The sequence below is a fragment of the Salvelinus alpinus genome, chromosome 38 (assembly GCF_045679555.1).
Source record: "Salvelinus alpinus chromosome 38, SLU_Salpinus.1, whole genome shotgun sequence".
NCBI classification, from domain to species: domain Eukaryota; kingdom Metazoa; phylum Chordata; class Actinopteri; order Salmoniformes; family Salmonidae; genus Salvelinus; species Salvelinus alpinus.
This window is the reverse complement of record NC_092123.1, coordinates 1,321,171-1,348,189: the sequence shown is the minus strand read 5'-3', so window position 1 is coordinate 1,348,189 and position 27,019 is coordinate 1,321,171. Positions and strand designations below refer to the sequence as shown.

Below are 27,019 nucleotides of genomic sequence, written 5' to 3'. Positions count from 1 at the left end.
CTCCATGTTAAGAATAAATGAAAAGGGTTCCCATTCAGCCCTCTAACACGATGGCAAGAGATCGGTCATATAGCAAGTCAATCACACAGCAATGCTACTGCAATTCTCTCTATCTCACACACAATCACACAGGATATTTACAAATGCATACACACTATTTACACTATTTACATGTGTATGTGCACACAGACAGACACACACAGAAACACAGTGGAAAAGTAGTCAGAAAAGTTATGTGAGCCTGAAATATCAGGTCTAATAGTCATCATGCCTGTCCTGAGAGGCACCAACTACCAATCAGAAGTAGGGTTTGGCTCAGTTCCATTTACACTGCATCAGATCAGCTCTAACATTCATCACGTCCACGTCTCAAACCACTCCCTATTCCTTATAGGGCCACATAGGGCTCTGATAACATGTAGTGCACTGTATAGGGAATAGGGTGTCAGAAGTAGCGCACTACACACGGAATAATAGGGTGTTGGAATGGAAGTAGTGCCCCACAAAGGGAATAGGATGTAATTTGGATGGATTGTTAACCAGTTGTCTACACACATATATGCATAATGTCCCCATAATGTTGAAATAATGGCTATGGTCCACGGTACGTCCATCTATCGGTTACATTTCCTTTAAAAAACATACAAATAAAAGAATCACTTGTTTCTTTAGGCAGTAACATTGGTCTCAGTGTCATTACAATGCTGCTTTTAAAAAAACACATAAAAACGATATAATAATAAACATAGTAGTTCTAAAATGAGAATTGCGTCATTAAGACACATGTTCATTTATTTATCCTTGATTTAACTAGGCAAGTCAGTTAAGAACAAATTCTTATTTTCAATGACGGCCTAGGAACAGTGGGTTAACTGCCTTGTTCAGGGGCAGAACGACAGATTTTTACCTTGTCAGCTCAGGGATTCGATCTTGTAACCAATTGGTTACTAGTCCAACACTCTAACCATTAGGCTACCTGCTGCCCCAATTTTCATGTCTGAAATGGTGGCTGATTTCCAAGCAAAAAGCTTTTTATACATTGTCCAACTCTTGCTTTACGTATTCTTTTTTTCTGTAAATATTACATTTTCATTTTCTTGGTTCAGCTCAGCCAATGGAAAACTTTCTGTCCAATGGTTCAAAGCTCGGCTCTCGGATTGGAGCTATACATCCAGGAAGTAAAGAGGTCCTTTGCAAGGGATTTCTGGGAGTTTCCCCACTATAGTTTTTTTCACCGTGCACTTTACGTGGGGTACCAGAGAGACAAAGAGGGAGAGAGGAGGCAAGGGAGAGCGAGAGAGAGGGAACGATGAAAGTCGGTTGTCAGCAACATTCAATCCATTCCTCTACTTCAGTTTCCATAACTACCCTATACACTTTCACCCCTGACCTCTAACCTCCGATGAGTGTGTGTGCGTTACCAACGATTAATTATCTGGTTCATATAGTCTTCCGTCGATATCCTCCCTCCCACCTCCTCTGTTCTCCCCCCTTCTTCTGGGTCCACTTCTCCCTCCCCTGGTTCAGGGGTTAGTTTAGATCTAGAAGGCCACAGGCCCACTCCCAGGCCTTGACCCTCGACCCCTAACCCCTGACCGTTGTGGTTCTGGTTGTGGGTCCTGAGTCGTTGTAGCCGTCGTTCCTGCTGCCTGGTGTACTGGTATCTCTGCTGGAACAGGTCTCTGGCGTAATCATACAGCGCCATGTCCAGCTCATTCAGCTCCTCGATGCGCTGCACCTGGAGTACAGAGAGGGAGGGAGAGAGAATGTCAGCTTACAGTCCACTCCTGATGCAAACATCTGTGGATGGTGTGGAATTGTCTGTTCAACTTTGTTCAACAATTTACCAACCAAGTACAGCCAATATGGTGGAAAACTCTGAAAACAGCACAGTATCCTGGTGTGATAACATATTCCAAATGGCAACACACACACACACACACACACACACACACACACACACACACACACACACACACACACACACACACACACACACACACACACACACACACACACACACACACACACACACACACACACACACACACACACACACACACACACACACCGTAGTGTTGTCCAAATCCACTCCGGCCGCTCTGGTGCTGTTGTACTGCATAAAGGGGCGTATGAACCTCAGTCTGAAGGTGCGCTCAAACAGGAACTGGGTTTTCCTCTGGTACTCTGTCAGGCCAAAGAAGGCCATGTCCCTCAGGTTCTTCTTAGCAGAGTCTAATAACAGCTGAGAACGCCTCTGCTCTGGGACTGTAGACATGTTGTAGCAGCCTACCAGGCTCAGGTCCGCTAGCATACGAACCTATAGGAAAAGGTAAGAGTAGGTTAGTACATTTCAACATTGTGTGGACCATAAAATGAGTCTATTCTATCCAAATGTGTATGTGTGTGTGTGTGTGTGTATGTGTGTGTGTGTGTGTGTCCATTCATTAGTCTATCACCTGTCTGTTATTGGCCAGGTTATAAGGACAGTCCATGAACTGCTGCAAGGTACATCCTGACCAATCAGAACCCTCGTAGCAGGCTGGTAGTTCCTCCGGCGTAGGGGTTCGTCCATCACACATGTGTAATGAGGTCTTCCACGTCGCGCCCCTCTGGACATGTCTCCATTCGCTGAGGTACCGAGACACTGGGTCCCTTAAGAGGGTTATGTAGTAGAATTTCCTAAAAGAGGAGAGAGAAGAGGGATGAGGGAGAGAGAGAGAGGTTAGACATACTGGATGTACTGATATAACTTACTGTGTAGTTCCACAAATAACCAAAGGATGGCAGTGTTTGCAATGGTTTGTTACTATTTCCCTGGGAAATAAAACTAATTGGAACCAGGGGGAAGAGAGAGGAGGGAAGAGAGAGAGAGGAGGGGAGAGAGAGAGTGAGGGGGGAGAGAGAGGAGGGAGAGAGAAGGGGTGAGAGAGAGACGGGGGAGAGAGAGACAGGGAGAGAGGGGGGAGAGAGAGAGAGGGGGGAGAGAGATGGGGAAGAGAGAGAGCGGGGGAAGAGAGAGAGCGGGGGAGAGAGAGGGGGCAAGAGAGAGAGAGGGAAGAGAGAGAGAGGGGGAGAGAGAGGGGGGGAGAGGGGGAAGAGAGAGAGAGAGGGGGGAGAGGGGGAAGAGAGAGAGAGAGGCGGGGGATAGAGACAGACAGATTGGCTAGGGTCAGTGTTCAGGCTACGGTGCAGGAATCTGCTGGCACAGGCACATCACAGTACAAACACCCTCACTCACACACACAATCTCTCATGCGCACACACACACACACACACACACACACACACACACACACACACACACACACACACACACACACACACACACACACACACACACACACACACACACACACACACACACACACACACACACACACACACACACACACACACACACACACAATCCCCAGATGCAGTATGAGTCATCTCTCAACAGCAGGGTTGATACTCTAGAGGAAGACGAACCCCACTGAGCCACCTGACAGACCTGTGTGTGTGTGTGTGTGTGTGTGTGTGTGTGTGTGTGTGTGTGTGTGTGTGTGTGTGTGTGTGTGTGTGTGTGTGTGCCCATGAGAGAGAGGATGTTTTTCCTGTGATGTGTTATTGTGTTGACTCCATCGTGGTGTAGAGACACTCCTCATCCTGTCCTACTGGTTGTACCACATCATCAATGTCTACACATAACTCAGAGCTCCCGACAGGAATTTATGGAATGGGCTACGCACACGTACACACACACACACACACACACACACACACACACACACACACACACACACACACACACACACACACACACACACACACACACACACACACACACACACACACACACGCACACACACACACACACACGCACACACACACGCACACACGCACACACGCACACACGTACACACGTACACACACACGCACGGGCAGGGAGAGGGCATCACAACAAGGGGAATGGAGTCTGATCTTTGAAGAATCTCACAGACATGCATGCACACCAACTCCCCATCCCCTCATTAGAAGAAGCCAGTATTACTCACAGAAAAGTCCCCCTTACAGTACAGTCCTTGATTACCGCACATGTTTCTCTCTCACACACACACACACACACACACACAGTATATTGACTGAGAAAGTGAGAGAACGTGAGCTAGAGTAAGTAACAAAGAAAGAGAAGGAGAAAGAGGGAGAAATATGAAGAGAGAAAGAGTGGGCGAAGAAGAATGTTCAATTAGTTTTGTAATCCAGTGAGAGCAGCGGAGGCCAGGAGCCAGAGTGATTTATCAAAGTTATGGCTTCTGTTCTAATGAGAAAAGCCGTCAGAAGGCTCAGCCATATCCCCAGCTACAAAAAAAACACAACGAAATAAAGAAATGCATCTATGCTACGTTGTTGTCTTTGTTGTATAATAATATAAAGGAAAAAATATCCGGCAAGGAATTCAATCTGCTTTCAACCCTGGCTTGAAGCCTCCTGCAGTGGGTTCAGCTACTGGAGTGTGTGTGTGTGTGTGTGTGTGTGTGTGTGTGTGTGTGTGTGTGTGTGTGTGTGTGTGTGTGTGTGTGTGTGTGTGTGTGTGTGTGTGTGTGTGTGTGTGTGTGTGTGTGTGTGTGTTCTACCAGTGCAGGTCTCCATGTTATCTTAAGGAAACACACAGCGCTTGTCTACTGAGGAAATCTCAGTTTCCTGCTCCAGAACACAAACCTCTGGCTTCTCTCTTGCTCTCCTCCCTCCTCTCCCTGTCTCCCTTTCTTTCTCTCTCACTTTATTCTCCGTCCCTCTTTATCCTTCTCCTCACCCTCCATCCCCACTCTCTTATCTCTCCATCCCCCTTCCTTTCCCTTTCTCTCTATCCTCCCTCCTTCTTTATCCTTCTCTCCCTCCATCCTCTCATCTCTCTCTCTATCCTACCTCCCTTTCTTCTTCCTGTTTCTCTCTCTATCCTACCTCCCTTTCTTCTTCCTGTTTCTCTCTCTATCCTATCTCCCTGTCTTCTTCCTGTTTCTCTCTCTATCCTACCTCCCTTTCTTCTTCCTGTTTCTCTCTCTATCCTACCTCCCTGTCTTCTTCCTGTTTCTCTCTCTATCCTACCTCCCATTCTTCTTCCTGTTTCTCTCTCTATCCTCTCTCTCTTGTCATCTTACTCAAATCACTGCAACATTCTGCATGAAAAAAAAAAGAAATATGCGGAGAAAACATTTCTCCCAAACGTTTTTGTCCTCACCTACCGTCAAAAGACATTTCCCATCTAAGCAAGGAAAGGGAAACATCCGCACACTGTCTGTCTGGCTGGAGCTGTATTAAGCTGCTTATTTCTTTGGCGGCAGAGATAAGTCAATCCAAACTGATATTTACACATGAAGAGAGAGAGGCGGAGAGCAAGAGTGAACTGCCAACATTTATTCCTGTAACCATAACCAAATATGTGTGTATGTGAAAAGTATCAATGTGTGTGTGTGTGTGTGTGTAGTTCTTTCTAGGGAAAGCCCTTGGCCTGTCGCCTCTCCTCAGGCCTCTCAGACTGTGGGAGTCGGAGCCAATGGAATGTACTAGCTGTACATTCTGATGATATCAGCCCATGTCATCAGGGTGTGTGTAAACTGATTCCCTTGACCTCAGTATCTGGGGCAGGCAAGCAGCAAGAAACAGCTTGTTTTAGGTATTTTCCCCAGCAAACACACACACACACACACACACACACACACAAACACACACACACACACACACACACACACACACACACACACACACACACACACACACACACACACACACACACACACACACACACACACACACACACACACACACACACACACACACACACACAGCGTTAGGGTAGGGATGAAGAGGGAGTTAAAGGCAGTAGGGGAGAGGTGAGTGACTGACTGGCTTTAAGGTAGGTTGGGGTAATCAAGGACTGCTTAATGAGGTTAACAGAGTGACAGATGGCGTTAGTGACACACGCACACCCCTTCCCCTCAGGCCAGGATTAGTGTGTGTCATATCGTGGCTGGAGACGGGAGTGTGAAATTGGAGTGATAAGGTATTTAACATTTAAACACTATAGACCTCCCCTCATCTTCCTCCCCCTTCCTTCCTTCCTTCCTTCCTTCCTTCCTTCCTTCCTTCCTTCCTTCCTTCCTTCCTTCCTTCCTTCCTTCCTTCCTTCCTTCCTTCCTTCCTTCCTTCCTTCCTTCCTTCCTTCCTTCCTTCCTTCCTTCCTTCCTTCCTTCCTTCCTTCCTTCCTTCCTTCCTTAGTATTATCACTAGTCTGTCCGTGGCATGGAAAAGGTAGGCATGGTGAGTGTGTTTAAACACTGTTCTATAAGATACTACATACTTACTTAACAAGGGGATGATCCCCTAAACCAATCCGATAAGACAGTCTGTCTTCCCCCTCGCCAGCACCCACCTAACCTTATTACCGAAATAACCTCAAGAGGTAATAGTCAAGTCTAGTCCAAACAAAGAAGAGACAAAGAGAGTGGCAGAAAGAGAGAAGAGCCCTACAGGCATAAATACCATCTATACACTATGCATATCTGCTTGTTACAGACAGACAGACGAGTCAACAGCCATCCGGCCTAGTGCTTCCTGGGCCCGGAGAGAAGCCTGGGGCTGGATAAGAGATTCGGTCAGGGGACTGAGGGTTTTCCCTGGGGAGAGGGAGAGGGAGGGGAAGGATGAGTGATGTGAGCGTGTTTGTGTCGGGGGTCTCTGCCAAACATGGCCCACCTGTTTAAAGAAGGGGCTAATGAGCCACGCCTGGGGGAGTGTGAGAGTCTGTGTAGAGGGAGGGGGAAACCACAGATTCCTAGGGAAAAGGGAAAGACAGGAGAGGAAAGGGGGGTATAATGAAATATTGCGCAACAGGGGCAACAGTCTTGTACAGGGCGGTGTGTGTGTTTCCTCACATAAAAGGCAGGGTGAAAGAGGCCTTTTGTCTGGGAGTGTAACTTGAGCTCCAGGCGTCACACAGACGTGCATACGCATAAGAACACGTACACACACACAAAGGTGACCAACATAATCACTGAATTGGTCAGATTTGTCAGATTTGTCCCAACACATACAGTGAGGGAAAAAAGTATTTGATCCCCTGCTGATTTTGTACGTTTGCCCACTGACAAAGAAATGATCAGTCTATAATTTTAATGGTAGGTTTATTTGAACAGTGAGAGACAGAATATCAACAAAAAAATCCAGAAAAACGCATGTCAAAAATGTTATGAATTGATTTGCATTTTAATGAGGGAAATAAGTATTTGACCCCTCTGCAAAACATGACTTAGTACTTGGTGGCAAAACCCTTGTTGGCAATCACAGAGGTCAGACGTTTCTTGTAGTTGGCCACCAGGTTTGCACACATCTCAGGAGGGATTTTGTCCCACTCCTCTTTGCAGATCTTCTTCAAGTCATTAAGGTTTCGAGGCTGACGTTTGGCAACTCGAACCTTCAGCTTCCTCCACAGATTTTCTATGGGATTAAGGTCTGGAGACTGGCTAGGCCACTCCAGGACCTTAATGTGCTTCTTCTTGAGCCACTCCTTTGTTGCCTTGGCCGTGTGTTTTGGGTCATTGTCATGCTGGAATACCCATCCACGACCCATTTTCAATACCCTGGCTGAGGGAAGGAGGTTTTCACCCAAGATTTGACGGTACATGGCCCCGTCCATCGTCCCTTTGATGCGGTGAAGTTGTCCTGTCCCTTTAGCAGAAAAACACCCCCAAAGCATAATGTTTCCACCTCCATGTTTGACGGTGGGGATGGTTTCTTGGGGTCATAGGCAGCATTCCTCCTCCTCCAAACACGGCAAGTTGGGTTGATGCCAAAGAACTCAATTTTGGTCTCATCTGACCACAACACGTTCACCCAGTTGTCCTCTGAATCATTCAGATGTTCATTGGCAAACTTCAGACGGGCATGTATATGTGCTTTCTTGAGCAGGGGGACCTTGCGGGCGCTGCAGGATTTCAGTCCTTCACGGCATAGTGTGTTACCAATTGTTTTCTTGATGACTATGGTCCCAGCTGCCTTGAGATCATTGACAAGATCCTCCTGTGTAGTTCTGGGCTGATTCCTCACCGTTCTCATGATCATTGCAACTCCACGAGGTGAGATCTTGCATGGAGCCCCAGGCTGAGGGAGATTGACAGTTCTTTTGTGTTTCTTCCATTTGCGAATAATCACAGAAACTGTTGTCACCTTCTCACCAAGCTGCTTGGCGATGGTCTTGTAGCCCATTCCAGCCTTGTGTAGGTCTACAATCTTGTCCCTGACATCCTTGGAGAGCTCTTTGGTCTTGGCCATGGTGGAGAGTTTGGAATCTGATTGATTGATTGCTTCTGTGGACAGGTGTCTTTTATACAGGTAAGAAACTGAGATTAGGAGCACTCCCTTTAAGAGTGTGCTCCTAATCTCCGTTCGTTACCTGTATGAAAGACACCTGGGAGCCAGAAATCTTTTTGATTGAGAAGGGGTCAAATACTTATTTCCCTCATTAAAATGCAAATCAATTTATAACATTTTTGACATGCATTTTTCTGGATATTTTTGTTGTTATTCTGTCTCTCACTGTTCAAATAAACCTACCATTAAAATTATAGACTGATAATTTCTTTGTCAGTGGGCAAACGTACAAAATCAGCAGGGGATCAAATACTTTTTTCCCTCACTGTATGTATGCGCACGCACGCACGCACGCACGCACGCACGCACGCACGCACGCACGCACGCACGCACACACCCGCCGATGGCAGCTGCGAACTCAGAGATTAAGGCCAGTGTGACGGACATGCTTATGGCTACAGCTCAGAAAGAGAGAGAGAGGAAATAGAGAGAGAGAAAACTAAAAGATAATATGAAGTGAAAATGTGCATCTGCTCATTAAACCCACACTCTGTAAGCAGGCCAGCATCAAATCGAAGGATAAACTTCATTTATTGAAATAACTGGAGAACTCAGACTGTGGCTTTACATTGTAAAGGAAGACAGTTGCATGTTCAGGCTTTCTGTCGGTGTTTAAACCCCGACTTTACTTTATAGATCTGAACACTGCTAGAGGTAATTTCAGTTCCCCTGAGCTAATGTCTTTCCCCCCCCCCTGTCTATCGCTTTCTATTCCTCCTCTCCCTATGATGCTATCAAAAAAGAAGAGGAATGAGAAAAAGGGAGGGAAGAGGAGAGAGAAAGAGATTGGCTGAGTGTCTTTGTGTTATCGTTCATTGATGACATGTTGATTCTCTCTGCTCAGACTAGAGGCTGCATCTCTCCATCCTCCCCCTTTAATCCCTGTGACATCTCACCCCCCTAATCAACCCTTCACCTCTCCTCTCATCCCTCCCCTGATCCAGACAGATGCTCCCCTGCGATGCCCTCCTCTGTGTGTGTGTGTGTGTGTGTGTGTGTGTGTGTGTGTGTGTGTGTATATCCTAGGCAGACGCTCCCCTGCGATCCCAATCCCAGATCAGATGCACCGGAATTCCGAGCCAGCCCAGCTGTCGTCTTGGCAATGCTCCGTGATTGTCTGATCACCATGGCCAATCGACACACACACACACACACACACACACACACACACACACACACACACACACACACACACACACACACACACACACACACACACACACACACACACACACACACACACACACACACACACACACACACACACACACACACACACACACACACACCGTTTATTTTCCCTAACCCTGACTTTTCAAAACAGTTCTTGTTTCCCTACCTTGTCAGGACATTCAGGTGAATTATTAGGACACTGGTGTCATGATAAGAAACACAAACACACAGATCTGCCAACCAGACAAACAAGTCCTCAGAGCAGAAATACAGACTGCTGAGGGAAAAGAGTAAGAGATCCCCAACTCCCTCGTTTTATGTACCTCTGGTCCTAAGACCCAGACTTACCCATCTTACTGCACTCAACCATGGTGCGTGTGCGTGTGCGTGTGTGTGTGTGTGTGTGTGTGTGTGTGTGTGTGTGTGTGTGTGTGTGTGTGTGTGTGTGTGTGTGTGTGTGTGAAGCTCTCCAGACCCAACCAGCCCCAGAGAACAGAATTCCACTAATGAGGGAGGAATCAGAGAGAATCCAAGGAATCTTAAACAAATCCCAGATAAGACCCTGGGTGTGTGTGTGGCTGTAAACCTCCCACACTGAGTCAAGGCCTGCAGTCTCAACTAGCCTTCTACTATACTGTGTGTGTGTGTGTGTGTGTGTGTGTGTATGTATATGTGTGTGTGCCGAGACGTTAAACATTAACGCAGCAGAATAATCAAGACTTCAGACCCGCCAGCAGATCCTCATCTCACCTACACTGTCTGTCTGTCTGTCTGTCTGTCTGTCTGTCTGTCTGTCTGTCTGTCTGTCTGTCTGTCTGTCTGTCTGTCTGTCTGTCTGTCTGTCTGTCTGTCTGTCTGTCTGTCTGTCTGTCTGTCTGTCTGTCTGTCTGTCTGTCTGTCTGTCTGTCTGTCTGTCTGTCTGTCTGTCTGTGAGAGACTTGTTGGGCATGGATTCTATAATGATAGATCTCACACTCACTGTCATTGACTGCAGACAACTAGATCCGGGTTGCCAGTGGATACCAACGTTGTCCCAGAGCAGCAGAAGGATGATGTCACACAAACCCAGTCCTTATTGTTGACGTGGTCCAGCTGTCATCAAGCTCTCATATCCTCCCTCCCTCAGCAAGTTATTGTATGTGCACACACATTCTACAGCTCATTTCTGTCCAGGCATGAGGCATAAAGGTTAAAACAACGTTGCATGTTTAATTAACAAGCAGTGCTGCAAAATAAACCTCAGTCAACAGAACACACACACACACACACACACACACACACACACACACACACACACACACACACACACACACACACACACACACACACACACACACACACACACACACACACACACACACACACACACACACACACACACACACACACACTCACCTGATATGGAGGTCAACAAATGACCCACAGGATGCCAGAGAGAGAGAAGTTAGACAAAAATATTGATGCAATGGTTTCAAAAGTCTGATTCCATCCTGTCCAACATCTTGTTTCTACACTTGTAATATGAAGCCAGCATAGTAGGCTGCAGAATAACCATTTGAGTGTGTGTACGTTTAAATTGAAGGGCAACATTTTTTTATCGTCAATTGCACACAAGGTCCAACCGAAACGTAGACATCCGCTTGTGACCCAACCCCTCTAAAACGGGAGGTGTGAGGGGCTGCCACAGTGGATGTCCGGGGAGCTGCTGTTGTCGGGGTTAAAGGAAGAACGTCAGATTTTTCACTTTGTCGGTTTGAACTGGTAACCTTTCGGTTACTGGCCCAACTCTGTAACCAATAGGCCAGCTGCTGTGTTAAATTCTAGATGTGTGTCTATGAGCCTTTCTGCGATCATCAGTCACACACAAAAGGGTTACCCTCGTTGTGGCGATTAACATTCCACACTGGGGGAGGTGATGAAACATTCCTTTTCCTAGTGACTTTCTCTCTCTTTCTCGCCCACCCTCTCCCTCCCCATCTCTTCTTCTCCCTCCTTCCCCATCTCTCTGCTTCCCTCCCTCCCTCTCTCTCTCCCTCCCAGAGGTCTGATGAGTGCAGTATTGGGGACTGTAGTTGTGTCTGTAGTAAGGCTTGTCATTCTGGTTAGCTGTGTCTAGGCATGATGAGGCTGGCCCTGAGCTTATATCAACATCACTGACTGACTCCTCAAACAAATCTGGAGACACACACACACACACACACACACACACACACACACACACACACACACACACACACACACACACACACACACACACACACACGACATTTAACATGCACCAGTCAGGACACAGGCTTATTAATGAGAAGAGGTCCAATCAAACCCACACAGCCATAACAGACAAACACAAAAGAAACAATTATTTATAAAAACACACACACACTCTAAACTGAACTATAGGCAAAAGGCATTGTGGGTGACTGAGTTCAGAAAGCTCTCTTCAGGCACTGTTGACTGACATTTACATGAAACAAATAGTGTGAAGGAGAAAAACAAAGGAATGAAGGAGATACCAAAGAGCTCATGACAGGGAGGAGACAACGGGCCATGTGAAAGACCAAACACAACACAGTGACATCACCACTTCAATCACACACACATTTTCGTATGACTCACGTACACAAAAACATCATACTAGTCAAACACTGCCAGCCTTTTTAATTATAGAGTCTCTGTGTGTGTATGTGTGTGTGTGTGGGTCTCAGAAAGTGCGGATTGTTAAAAGACTCAGATGTTATGGAGAAGAGAGGAGAGACTGATTCTAATGTAGCATCTCTCTCTCTCTGTCTTTCTCCTCTTCCTTGCTCTCTCTGCCTTCTTCTCTCCATCTTTCCACCCCACCCCCCTTGTCTGTGATGGCTGGGAAGCTGCTATTTTTCAGGTCACTGGGTATTGCTACTCAGCAGGAGTCCACACACACACACACACCCTCCAGGTGGGGCGAGGGATTATCGAGACAGCACTTTGTGTCATCTGATGAGGAGAAAAGAAAGAGAGAGTAGAGAAAGAAGGAGAGAAGAACAGACGGGGGTGGGTGTGGAGGAGATCATTAGTTAGTGGGTGTGAGTGTTTGACAAGCACAAACATTATGACCATGTGCCAAATCATCAGGTACGGGCACGTGTGTGTGTGAGTGAGTGTACACGCACGGGGATAGGTTCAGACTACATTGTGTGTGGTTGAGTGTGTGTGTGTGTGTGTTTATCAGCTCTGCTTTGTGACTCAGAGGTCCCCTGCGGTAAAGAAGCGGATCTTCTCTCTTGTGCACTCACTTTTCTTCTTCTCCTCGCTCTCTTTTCATACACTCCCCCTCTCTCTTTTCATACATTCCCCCTGTCTTCCCCCCCTCTCTTTTAATACACTCCCCCCGTCTTCCCCCTCTCTCTTTTCACACACTCCCCCTCTCTCTTTTCATACACTCCCCCTGTCTTCCCCCCCTCTCTTTTAATACACTCCCCCTGTCTTCCCCCTCTCTCTTTTCATAAACTCCCCCCGTCTTCCCCCCTCTCTCTTTTCATACACTCCCCCTGTCTTCCCCCTCTCTCTTTTCATAAACTCCCCCCATCTTCCCCCTCTCTCTTTTTATACACTCCTCCGTCTTCCCCCTCTCTCTTTTTATACACTCAACCCTGTCTTCCCCCCTCTCTCTTTTTATACACTCAACCCTGTCTTCCCCCCTCTCTCTTTTTATACACTCCGTCTTCCCCCTCTCTCTTTTCATACACTCCCCCTGTCTTCCCCCTCTCTCTTTTTATACACTCCTCCGTCTTCCCCCCTCTCTTTTCATACACTCCCCCTGTCTTCCCCCTCTCTCTTTTTATACACTCCTCCGTCTTCCCCCCTCTCTCTTTTCATACACTCCTCCGTCTTCCCCCCTCTCTCTTTTTATACACTCCTCCGTCTTCCCCCCTCTCTTTTCATACACTCCCCCTGTCTTCCCCCTCTCTCTTTTTATACACTCCTCCGTCTTCCCCCCTCTCTTTTCATACACTCCCCCTGTCTTCCCCCTCTCTCTTTTTATACACTCCTCCGTCTTCCCCCCTCTCTCTTTTCATACACTCCCCCTGTCTTCCCCCTCTCTCTTTTTATACACTCCTCCGTCTTCCCCCCTCTCTCTTTTTATACACTCCTCCGTCTTCCCCCCTCTCTCTTTTTATACACTCCTCCGTCTTCCCCCCTCTCTCTTTTTATACACTCCTCCGTCTTCCCCCCTCTCTCTTTTCATACACTCCTCCGTCTTCCCCCCTCTCTCTTTTTATACACTCCTCCGTCTTCCCCCCTCTCTCTTTTCATACACTCCTCCGTCTTCCCCCCTCTCTCTTTTTATACACTCCTCCGTCTTCCCCCCTCTCTCTTTTTATACACTCCTCCGTCTTCCCCCCTCTCTCTTTTTATACACTCCTCCGTCTTCCCCCCTCTCTCTTTTTATACACTCCTCCGTCTTCCCCCCTCTCTCTTTTCATACACTCCTCCGTCTTCCCCCCTCTCTCTTTTTATACACTCCTCCGTCTTCCCCCCTCTCTCTTTTCATACACTCCTCCGTCTTCCCCCCTCTCTCTTTTTATACACTCCTCCGTCTTCCCCCCTCTCTCTTTTTATACACTCCTCCGTCTTCCCCCCTCTCTCTTTTTATACACTCCTCCGTCTTCCCCCCTCTCTCTTTTCATACACTCCTCCGTCTTCCCCCCTCTCTCTTTTTATACACTCCTCCGTCTTCCCCCCTCTCTCTTTTTATACACTCCTCCGTCTTCCCCCCTCTCTCTTTTTATACACTCCTCCGTCTTCCCCCCTCTCTCTTTTTATACACTCCTCCGTCTTCCCCCCTCTCTCTTTTTATACACTCCTCCGTCTTCCCCCCTCTCTCTTTTTATACACTCCTCCGTCTTCCCCCCTCTCTCTTTTTATACACTCCTCCGTCTTCCCCCCTCTCTCTTTTTATACACTCCTCCGTCTTCCCCCCTCTCTCTTTTTATACACTCCTCCGTCTTCCCCCCTCTCTCTTTTTATACACTCCTCCGTCTTCCCCCCTCTCTCTTTTTATACACTCCTCCGTCTTCCCCCCTCTCTCTTTTTATACACTCCTCCGTCTTCCCCCCTCTCTCTTTTTATACACTCCTCCGTCTTCCCCCCTCTCTCTTTTTATACACTCCTCCGTCTTCCCCCCTCTCTCTTTTTATACACTCCTCCGTCTTCCCCCCTCTCTCTTTTTATACACTCCTCCGTCTTCCCCCCTCTCTCTTTTCATACACTCCTCCGTCTTCCCCCCTCTCTCTTTTTATACACTCCTCCGTCTTCCCCCCTCTCTCTTTTTATACACTCCTCCGTCTTCCCCCCTCTCTCTTTTTATACACTCCTCCGTCTTCCCCCCTCTCTCTTTTTATACACTCCTCCGTCTTCCCCCCTCTCTTTTCATACACTCCTCTGTCTTCCCCCCCTCTCTCTTTTCATACACTCTTCCGTCTTCCCCCTCTCTCTTTTCATACACTCAACCCTGTCTCCCCCCCTCTCTTTTCATACACTCCTCCGTCTTCCCCCCTCTCTCTTTTCATACACTCCCCGTCTTCCCCCCCTCTCTTTTCAGACACTCCCCCCGTCTTCCCCCCCTCTCTTTTCATACACTCCCCAACTCTTGTCATACACTCCCCTACTCTCCCCCCCCCCCCCTCTTTTAGCCTAGTCTGAATAGGCTGTGTCAGTGATGAGTGACTGGTGAATGGAGCTTGTGTGTGTCTGTGTGTCTTTGAAGTCAAGAGTCAGAATAGAAGCAGTGAAGCGAGAGAGAGAGGAGTGGTGGGGGAAACACACAGACATGCATGCATGCACACACACGTACCCACATTCAGTGTCCTTCCTTGCTTCTCTACCCATGATGAAAATCTCCAGTGCTCTGTGATGCAGAGCTAGGTGTGTGTGTGTATATACACTACATGACCAAAAGTATGGACATCTGCTCATCGAACATCTCATTCCAAAATCATGGGCATTAATATGGAGTTGGTCCCCCCTTTGCTGCTATAACAGCCTCCACTCTTCTGGAAAGGCTTTCCACTAGATGTTGGAACATTGCTGCGGGGACCCACGATTTTTACGCGCTACACGCTTCAGCGGTCCCGTTCTGTGAGATTGTGTGGCCTACCACTTTGCGGCTGAGCCATTGTTGCTCCTAGACATTTCCACTTCACAATACCAACACTTACAGTTGACCGGGGCAGTTCTAGTAGGGCAGGAATTTGATGAACTGACTTGTTGGAAAGGTGGCATCCTATGCCTGTGCCACATTTAAAGTCATTGAGGTCTTCAGTAAGGCTCCCGAGTGGCGCAGTGGTCTAAGACACTGCATCTCAGTGCAAGAGGTGTCACTGCAGTACCTGGTTTGAATCCAGGCTGCATCATATCCGGCCTTGATTGGGAATCCCATAGGGTGGCGCACAATTGGCCCAGCGTTGTCCGGGTTTGGCTGTTATTGTCAATAAGAATTTGTTCTTAAATGACTTGCCTAGTTAATAGGTAAAAACAAAGGCCATTCTACTGCCAATGTTTGTCTATGGAGATTGCATGGTGGTGTGCTTGATTTTATACACCTGTCAGCAATGGGTGTGGCTGTAATAGCCAAATCTACTCATTTGAAGGGGTGTCCAATACTTTTGTGTATATAGTGTATCTATCTCAAAATCATTTGGAGATAACTTCACTAGGGTAGGGGGCAGCATTCGGAATTTTGGATGAAAAGCGTGCCCAAATTAAACTGCCTGCTACTTAGGCCCAGAAGCTAGGATATGCATATAAACACTATAAAGTTTCCAAAACTGTTAAAATAATGTCTGTGAGTATAACAGAACTGATATGGCAGGCGAAAACCTGAGGAAAATCCAACCAGGAAGTACTATTATTTTGAAGTACTATCTGTTTTTCCATTGAAAGCCTATCCACCATACAAAGCCTTGGGACCCAGTTCACAATATCTATGGCTTCCTCTACATGTGGCCAGTCTTTAGGCATTGTTTCAGGCTTTTACTCTGAACAATTAGGGAGATACAGCACTTTCAATGAGAGGCCAGTGGAAATTTCCAGCCATGAGTCCTGCGCGTGATCGGGAGCACGCATTTCTTGTTTCTCCTTTTCTATTGACGAAGCTTTTGTCTGGTTGAAATATTATTGATTATTTATGACAAAAACAACCTGAGGATTGATTTTAAACATCGTTTGACATGTTTCTACTTACTTTTATTGTAATTTTTTGACTTTTCGTCTTGATGTTGAGAGCGCACATTGTGCCTTTGGATTTCTGAACTAAAAGCACCAACAAAATTGAGTTTTCTTTACATAAAGAGGGACATTATCGAACAAAACGAACATTTATTGTCTAACATGGAGACCTGGGAGTGCCACCAGATGAAGATCATCAAAGGTAAGTGATTCATTTTAATGCTATTTCTGACTTTTGTGAGCCCTCTCCTTGGCTGGAAAATGGCTGTATGGTTTTTGTGGCTAGGCGCAGACATAACATAATCGCGTCGAGTGCTTTCGCTGTAAAGCCTTTTTGAAATCTGACACAGCGGTTGCATTAAGGAGAAGTTTATCTTTAAATGTATGTTAAACACTTGTATCTTAGATCAATGTTTATGATGAGTATTTCTGTAATTTGATGTGGCTCTCTGCACTTTCACCGGATGTTTGTTTGAGACAATACATTTTTGAAGATAACGTGCCAATGTAAACAGATTTTTGGATATAAATATGAACTTTATCGAACAAAACATACATGTATTGTGTAACATGAAGTCCTATGAGTGCCATCTGATGAAGATCATCAAAGGTTATTGATTAATTTAATTGCTATTTCTGACTTTTGTGAGCCCTCTCCTTGGCTGAAAAATGGCTGTATGGTTTTCTGTGACTAGGCGCTGACCTAACATAATCGCATGGTGTGCTTTCTCCGTAAAGCCTTTTTGAAATCGGACACTGTGGTTGGATTTACAAGAAGTTTATCTTTAAAATGGTGTATAATACTTGTATGTTTGAGGAATTTTAATTATGGGATTTCTGTTGTTTTGAATTTGGCACCCTGCAATTTCACTGGCTGTTGTCGAGGTGGGACGCTAGTGTCCCACTTGTACCAGAGAGGTTAAGCACTTCCTGAGCCTGAAGCATAATTTCCCCTCTGTGAAGGAAACTGGCACACAGGGAACAGATAACAACAGGATGACAAAATAAACAACACCCTTCACAGAGAGACGGAGAGAGATGTGAAAGAGAGTGGATAGGAAATGTAGGGAAGGAGAGAGAGCGGGAAGGAGGGAGAGAGAGAGATGGGCGAGACTACATTGTCTTAATAATGAATCCTTTTTGAGGAGTTCAGTAGGTCCGTCTGTGTGTGTCACAGTCTGGAATTTGCATCTTCCCACAATTCAATTAGCATGGCTGTCAGATCATGGGCTCTGTTCACATTCTTCCCCTAACCGCCACACGCACACACCAAATAAATGCCTTCTTCTTGCTAATCAGTCACTGGCCAGCAGCGGCGGTCGGTGCCAATTATGATGAGGGAGGATGATTATTTTTATTATGAACATGGCCTTATTTCTATTACAGCATATTGGATGACTGTCATTCATATTCCTTTCACCCAGTTCAATGTAACATCGATAGGTTTAGCCTACTACATGACTCTCAAATTTTCCCTGTACCCATCATGAGGTTGCTACAACCTAGCCTATGAATGACAGTTCACGATGTAGGTGCACAGCTCGAGAGAATCTTGAGTAATTAAGGTGACAGACAGTGACACATTCAATAACTCCTTGCACACACTTGCTTGCATCTAGCTGATCTAGAGTGTAATCATTAGTCCAACAGTTGCAAAACGAGAACTTCTATTGGACAAATTCAGGTATGTTTATCCCCATTTCATTCCATTTGCTTCCATTTAAGAAACGTTTTTCAACAGAATCGGCGCAATGAATACACCCCTGATCACACGCAAACACAGTTCACTTTCATACCAGCCACATACAAACAGCTCGTTGTATATACAGTACCTGTCAAAAGTTTGGATAAACCTACTCATTTATTAGTTTTAATATTTTCTACATTGTAGAATAAAAGTGAAGACATCAAAACGATGAAATAACACATATGGAATCATGTAGAAAACAAAAAAAGTGTTAACCAAATGAAAATATATTTTATATTTGAGATTATTCAAAGTAACCACCCTTTGCCTTGATTACAGCTTTGCACACTATTGGCATTGTCTCAAACAGCTTCACGAGGAATGCTTTTCCAACAGTCTTGAAGGAGTTCCTACATATGCTGAGCACTTGTTGGCTGCTTTTCCTTCACTCTGCGTTCCAACTCATCCCAAACCATCTCAAATTGGGTTGTGGTCAGGTGATTGTGGAGGCCAGGTCATCTGATGCAGCGCTACATCACTGTCCTTCTTGGTCAAATAGCCCTTACACAGCCTGGAGGTGTGTTGGGTCATTGACCTGTTGAAAAACAAATGATAGTCCCACTAAGAGCAAACCAGATCAGATGGCCTATTGCTGCAGAATGCTGTGGTAGCCATGCTGGTTAAGTGTGCCTTGAATTCTAAATAAATCACTAACAGTGTCACCAGCAAAGCACCCCCACACCATCACACCCACTCCTCCATGCTTCACGGTGGGAACCACACATGCGGAGATCATCCGTTCACCTACTCTGCGTCTCACAAAGACACAGCGGTCAGAACCAAAAATCTCAAATTTGGATTTATCAGACCAAAGGACAGATTTTCACCGGTCTAATGTCCATTGCTCGTGTTTCTTAGCCCAAACAAGTCTTCTTCTTCTTGGTGTCCTTTAGTAGTAGTTTCTTTGCAGCAATTCGACCATGAAGGCCTGATTCACGCATCCTCCTCTGAACAGATGATGTTGAGATGTGTCTGTTACTTGAACTCTGTGAGGCATTTATTTGGGCTGCAATCTGAGGTGCAGTTAACTCTAATGAACTTATCCTCTGCAGCAGAGGTAACTCTGGGTCTTCCTTTCCTGTGGCGGTTCTCATGAGAGCCAGTTTCATAATTTATCTTTGCTTATTTGAGCTGTTCTTGACATAATATGGACTTGGTCTTTGACCAAATTGGGCTATCTTCTGTATACCACCCCTACCTTGTCACAACACAACTGATTGGCTTAAACACATGAAGGAATTCAATTCTACAAATTAACAAGGCACACCTGTTACCTGAAATGCATTCCAGGAGACTCATGAAGCTGGTTGAGAGAATGCCAAAGAGTGTGCAAAGCAACAAAATATATATATATATATATTTTTTTTTAAATATGTTTTTTCCATTGCAAAGCTGACATCAAGGCAAACGGTAACTACTTTGAATAATGTAAAATGCATTTTTATTTGGTTAACACTTTTTTGGTTAGTACGTGATTCCATTGGTGTGATTTCAGAGTTTTGATGTCTTCACTATTATTCTATAATATAGAAAATAGTCAAATAAAGAAAAACCCTTGAATGAGTAGGTGTCCAAACTTTTGACTGTCACTGTATATAATTCCTTTTCGCATCTATTTACACACTCTCCTCCTCTCACCTTTTCCCTTCGCTTGTGGACTTCAGTGCACAACACATCAGGTGTCTGTGACCAGGCGAAAAAAACCTTTCCAAGCCAAACCTTCATATCATGACCGCTAACCGCATACAAAATACATCACTGTCATGTCATAGTCAACATAGTTACTAGGACTAACGTGCTAGTAAACCCACTATAATCATGCAGTACAGTGTACAGTCAGCAGCAAGCAGTTACACCGGCGGGCACCGGTGGCAATAAATGAATAATTGACTTGAAAGAGTTCGTGTTGGATAGCCATAGCCAGCTAGCTAACATAGCATCACTCTCTGTTTGAGCTGGGTGTTTTAGTAGGCTAAACTAGTTACCTGCATTTAATGCTAGCTTAGTAAGTGAAATAAAAAAAATATTAAGAAATATAGCTCTTTCGCTCTTGCTTTTCTGTTCAACTCTTTTCTTTCTCTTTGAGTCAACTACTCACCACATTTTATGCACTGCAGTGCTAGCTAGCTGTAGCTTATGCTTTCAGTAGTAGATGAATTATCTGATCCTTTGATTGGGTGGACAGCTGGGTCAGTTATTACTGAAAGAGCTCTGATACTGTAGGTTGGAGGACGTCCTCTGGAAGTTAATGTACCCAGAGGAGGACCGAAGCTAGCTGTCCTCCGGCTACACCACGGTGCTACCCAACAGAGTGCTGCTGAGGCTACTGTAGACCTTCATTGCAAAACAGTGAGTTTTAATCAATTATTTGCTGACGTGAATATATTTAGCATAATTAACTAAAAAGGATAACTTTTGTAAGCTTTCACTATTTTTTATGAAATTCACTGAGGAGGATGGTCCTCCCCTTCCTCCTCTGAGGAGCCTCCACTGCTGCCCAGCTAACGCTATGCTAAATGCTAGGCTAATTAATAGGCTGTAATCATGTTCCCACTGCAAGCATAGCTTAGCGTAGCGGCCCTTATTAACAACCATAGAAATGTTGGCTAATTGCTAATCAGTCAGTGCACGACTAAGTGTTCTGTGGGCTGAGAAATCCCTTAGGAGAGAAAGAGCAGGGTTGCGTTCAGTATGGCAGAACATTGTGGAATGTTCAGATCGAAATATGTTGAGTAGAACAAGCCTAGATGGAGCCCAGTGGCGCAGTATGTAACATGTCTTTCAATCCCTTTGGTGGGTTGTGAACTAGAGCTCAACTCTAGTAGTAGTCCTGTCATCACTATCGTCAACTTGTTGTGTGAGATAACACCACAGAGAAAACCTCACACCTCACAGTGTGTGTGTGTGTTTAACAAGAAGTCCCCACAAGAATAGCAAATGAACAAACAGTTTGTCCCCACAAGGTCAAATGGTATTTCTAGGGGGTTTAGGGTTAAGGTTCAAATTATTGTTAGAATTAGCTTAAGGAGCTAGGGTTAGGTTTAGGGTTAGGAGCTAGGGTTAGGTTTAAGGTTAGGAGCTAGGGTTAGGTTTAAGGTTAGGAGCTAGGGTTAGGTTTAAGGTTATATTTTGGGGTCAAGGTTAGGGAAAATAGGATTTTGAATGGGACTGAACTATGTATCCCCACAAGGTTAGTTATACAAGACTGTTTGTTTGTGTGTTTTTTCACACACACACACCTGGTTATGTTGATTTGTTAGTACCTATCTGCATTGGGAGCCCCTGGGCAGCTCTTTTGGTGTGAGTGATTGGTTCCTATCTGACACCAAAAACACAGTGAGAATGAAGCAAACTGTGACAATTTCCACAGTGCAGGCTCTCCCTCTCTAACCATCTCTCTCCTGCTCCCCATCCTCTCGCCCCTGCCATATCTCCCTCTCCCCCGCCATCTCTCTCCCTCTACCCCGCCATCTCTCTCCCTCTACCCCGCCATCTCTCTCCCTCTACCCCGCCATCTCTCTCCCTCTACCCCGCCCTCTACCCCGCCATCTCTCTCCCTCTACCCCGCCATCTCTCTCCCTCTACCCCGCCATCTCTCTCCCTCTACCCCGCCATCTCTCTCCCTCTACCCCGCCATCTCTCTCCCTCTACCCCACCATCTCTCTCCCTCTAACCCACCATCTCTCTCCCTCTGTTTCAGCAGAAGTGACAGAATCACATTCCCAGCCATACAGTCTCTTCACAATGTTTGCACTATTCTGTACATACACTGTATACACAAAACATTAGGAACATATTCCTAATATTGAGTTGCACCCTCTTTTGCCCTCAGAACAGCCTCAATTTGTCAGGCCATGGACTCTTCAAGGTGTGGAAAGCGTTCCACAGGGATGCTGGCCCATGTTGACTCCAATGCTTCCCACAGTTGTGTCAAGTTGGCTGGATGTCCTCTGGGTGGTGAACCATTCTTGATCCACACGGGAAACTGTTGAGTGTGAAAACCCCAGCAGCGTTACAGTTCTTGACACAAACCGGTGCGCCTGGCACCTACTACCATACCCCGTTCAAAGGCACTTAAATATTTTGTCTTGCCCATTCACCCTCTGAATGGCACACATACACAATCCATGTCTCAATTGTCTCAAGGCTTAAAAATCCTTCTTTAACCCGTCTCCTCTCCTTCATCTACACTGATTGAAGTGGATTTAACAAGTGACGTCAATAAGGGCTCATAGCTTGTCTATGTCATGGGTGTGAGTGTGCATGCGTGCGTGTTTGTCACCTGTTTGCAAACATCTAATAACTGCCTAAAAGCTTGCCTTGTATTCTACATAGAGAGAGAGAGAGAGAGAGAGGAGAGAGAGAGAGGAGAGAGAGAGAGAGAGAGAGAGAGAGAGAGAGAGAGAGAGAGAGAGAGAGAGAGAGAGAGAGAGAGAGAGAGAGAGAGAGAGAGAGAGAGAGAGAGAGAGAGAGAGAGAGAGAGAGAGAGAGAGAGAGAGAGAGAGAGAAGAGAGAGAAGAGAGAGAAGAGAGAGAAGAGAGAGAAGAGAGAGAAGAGAGAGAAGAGAGAGAAGAGAGAGAGAGAGAGAGAGAGAGAGAGAAATAAAGAGTGAAAGAGAGAAAGAAAACTGTAGAATGCTTAATTTTTTAAAAGATTATTCATCTGGGAAAATGTGCACACAAACACGCAGACACACTGGTATAGGAAAACTGAGATTCCCGGTGTGGGAATGTGGTGTTGGGATTGTAGGGATAAAGGAGTAACCATCTTTGGAATGTTGAGCAGCCCAAGATTAATCCCTGATAATCTGATTGGATTAAAACACGACGACCTGTCTGGTCAGTCACGCACCCGCACACAGTTCACCCTGCAGTGATCTACGTTGTGACGCTTAAACAGAGAGTGATCCAGGCAGATTGACAGGCATGCTAATTGAATCCTCCCCCTCCACAGCAACGAAACAAAACACTCTCCGCCTTCACTCGCACCATCCTCTTCTCCATCGTTTCCCTCAAAAGCCCTACCCATTTTCCCATGCCTCCGCTCATCCTCTTCTGTCCCTCGTTCCCATCTTCCTATGCCCTCCCCTTCTCTTACACTACCATCCTCTTCTACTCTCTTCCTCCTCTACCCTTTCCATCCCCTCATCACCCCCCCCCCCCCCCCCCCCCATCCGCTCCACTCCTCTTTACCCTCCTCCCATTTGTAGCCATTCATTAGGACAGACAGTTGTCCATTATGTAAAACAGACATTTTGGAAATTGCAGTAAATCTTCCATGAAAAAAGACATTTAGCCTAATGTAGAAATCACACTGACAAATAGAGAGAGAAATAGGGGGAAGAGAGAGAGATGGAGAGGGGGAAAGAGAGAGAGCGCGCGAGAGGACCAACAGCTATAAAGCCACCAAGTGGAAAGCATGCCTGCTGTTTGATTAGAAAATGACACCATCACAGAGGGAGATAGAGGGAGGAGGGAAAGAGAGAGAGACGGAGAGGGGGAGAGAGAGAGGAGGGAAAGAGAGAGAGATGGAGAGGGGGAGAGAGAGAGGAGGGAAAGAGAGAGAGATGGCGAAAGAAAGAGGGAGAGAGAAAAATAGTGTTGAGGACACAAAGACACACACACAAAGTAAACTGTGTAGAAACTGATGAGAGCAGATAAACATCCTCCCTCCAGCCTCCGGAGTAGCTTGACGCATCATCACCTCTGACCATCACAGAGCCTTGTGCCAGGAATACCAGCAGTACAGTGCATGTGTGTAACCAGCGGAAGTAATCACCCGGATTAGAGTGGAGTCAACCCCGCAGGGGTCCACTTACATCAACAAAAGTCCACACAGACAGACGAAACACAGACAGAAGGGCAGGAGCCAAATCTTCTCTGAATTAAAGTGATGGTAGTTTTCCCTGCCAATCTGTCTAACAGTCTGCCTGCACAGTGATCCCCGAAGATAAAGGAGTAAGCTATGTAGCAATGCATGTCTGCATGCTAAGATCTGCTTTTCCAAAATAAACGTTTTCTTTCAGTAGAATCATCAACTTAGGCCTAACTGTAGTTGCAACATTTCTGATCCAATGTTGATTCAATGGTTTACAGTAATCAATATTCAACATGTTTCATGCGTTTTACAAAACCACTAAAACTATACATCAGTGTTCGATATGCTACAATTTTGAAGAAGGATCAAGACCTACTATTTTAATACTGCTTAGTTTGACAGCATGATTCTCTTATAGCTAATTGGAGTTGACAGCTAGGTTACCCTATAAATCTATCCCTTCGGATATGGTAAAAACTCATGACAGCCTGTCAATAAAACACTGTCAAACAAACTGCGCCGGATCTGCTGCTACAGTAAGTCCACACAGAGAGTGAGAGAGAATCGTCCAGGCATGCTCCCTAATGACGTGCTCATACCACCCGATTATTAATGATCTTCAACAATTGTCAAGTGTTGGAGACACACAGGCTGTGCACGCTTTTGATCCAGCCCAACACGCCTGATACAACCAGTCAACTAGCCTATTTTATCTCACCTTTCATTTTTCATCTTGGTCTCCTTTTTATCTAGAACTCCAGGAACACAATTCTTTAGCTCGGTCCAGTCCGCGTGTAAGCCACAACTCCAACCGGTGGAGAACCGGGAGAATAACCAGGTCTCTTTTCGGTTGGGTCGATAACAGGTACACTTCTTCTGACCCGGTCTACAGTCACACGGAACCTCCAACCTCACATTCTGAACCAGGTGTCTCCCGAACGTTGTCCCTCCTGTCTTCTGAATGTGTAAAAAAACTATCACGTCTTCTCCTTTGATTTCAAATTCCACCGTTCGCTCCAAATCCCGGACTGGGAAGTAGTATTTCTTGACGTAGTGCGGGTCAGGGGAAGGGAAAATGTCCCCACCATCGTCCTCCTCAGTGAAATATCCGTGTGGTGAGCCGAAATTGATAACCCCGGGCGCGACGTATTGATATAAGATCAGCATAAAACAGACGGAGCCGACTACAATTAGGAGAAATTTGCTGCTCGCCTCAACCATGGTCCTTCCAATGCGGTGCAAACGTTACCATTTCCCGGTAAACCGACTCGAGGGGATCAGAACAGCGTAACTAGAATTCATTCCTGTTGTTGTACTCTCTCTCCCCAAGCAAGCGAAACAGGACGGGGTCATATCAATGGGGTAGGTTACAGAAGCGATTATGTGAATACAATGTAACTAAACTAAGCGTATTTACAGTGTACAGAGAGACACGTAAAATCCAGCGCAACCATGTGTGTTCTCCGTTTTCTCTCGTCGCTGTGTTGTTGCGATGCATGTGTGTTTAAAGTCCTCTTCGCTGCATTACTATTGAGCTATGTACCCAGGATCCTCAGCGAAATAACCCACCTTCTTTCAGCACAACACACACATTCCCAGTCTCTCTCTCTCTCTCTCTCTCGCTCCCTCTCTCACACACACACACACACACACACACACACACACACACACACACACACACACACACACACACACACACACACACACACACACACACACACACACACACACACACACACACACACTCACACACACACACACACACACACACTCACACACACACTCACACATACACACACACACACACACACACACACACACACACACACACACACACACACACACTCACACACATACACACACACACACACACACTCACACACACACACACACACATACACACACACACACACACACTCACACACACGCACATACACACACACGCAACAGGACGAATTACTTGCATTCTACAAGTAGTCTAGTTCTACTATAGTTTATTAACTTGTAGTTTATATACAATTAAATGAAATATATTTAAGGGTCTAAAGAACGGTGGTGCTTTATTTAATAACCAAAGAAAACTAAATTATAATAGGAACTAATTATGTAATTACCATATTACAATGCAATTTCTTTGTAGTCTATCAAGTTGAAAAGAGACTGTAAAATAAAGTTTTACCTAACCCACTAGAGATTGTTTTATGGTAAAACCAGCCATAAACCACTTAGCAAATAGCAATGTATGGTTAGAGTATTCAATTGTCCACATCCAGTAGAAATGAGAAGTCAACAAAATGATAAAACGAAACAGAAGTGTCAGAGAGCAAACGCAGAACATTTTCTTTTAAAATATGTTTTAATTCATTAACATAAACTCAGCAAAAAAAGAAATGTCCCTTTTTCAGGACCCTGTCTTTCAAAGATAATTCGTAAAAATCCAAATAACTTCACAGATCTTCATTGTAAAGGGTTTAAACACTGTTTCCCATGCTTGTTCAATGAACCATAAACAATTAATGAACATGCACCTGTGAAACGGTCGTTAAGACACGAACAGCTTACAGATGGTAGGCAATTAAGGTCACAGTTATGAAAATTTAGGACACTAAAGAGGCCTTTCTACTGACTCTGAAAAACACCAAAAGAAAGATTCCCAGGATCCCTGTT

At 45.6% G+C, this 27,019-nt stretch overlaps 1 protein-coding gene across 1 annotated transcript; it reads right to left on the bottom strand.

The window, feature by feature from the left end:
- Nucleotides 1-1,092: 1,092 nt before the first annotated feature.
- Nucleotides 1,093-25,943, bottom strand: LOC139566264 (heparan-sulfate 6-O-sulfotransferase 1-A-like). The gene is made up of 4 exons (XM_071387322.1): nucleotides 25,071-25,943; nucleotides 2,460-2,682; nucleotides 2,072-2,320; nucleotides 1,093-1,738 (listed from the first exon to the last, which is right to left on the bottom strand). The coding sequence occupies exons 1-4, from the start codon at nucleotides 25,571-25,573 to the stop codon at nucleotides 1,418-1,420; spliced, it is 1,296 nt and encodes a 431-aa protein (XP_071243423.1). The 5' UTR covers nucleotides 25,574-25,943; the 3' UTR covers nucleotides 1,093-1,417.
- Nucleotides 25,944-27,019: the final 1,076 nt, after the last annotated feature.

Excerpts from the sequence above, each read along its gene's own strand:
- LOC139566264 (XM_071387322.1), bottom strand. The coding sequence starts at position 25,573 with ATGGTTGAGGCGAGCAGCAAATTTCTCCTAATTGTAGTCGGCTCCGTC. Across the intron at positions 2,683-25,070 it reads ACCAAGATGAAAAATGAAAG|GAAATTCTACTACATAACCC; the intron begins GTGAGATAAAAT and ends CTCCTCTTTTAG. Across the intron at positions 2,321-2,459 it reads ACCTGGCCAATAACAGACAG|GTTCGTATGCTAGCGGACCT; the intron begins GTGATAGACTAA and ends CTTTTCCTATAG.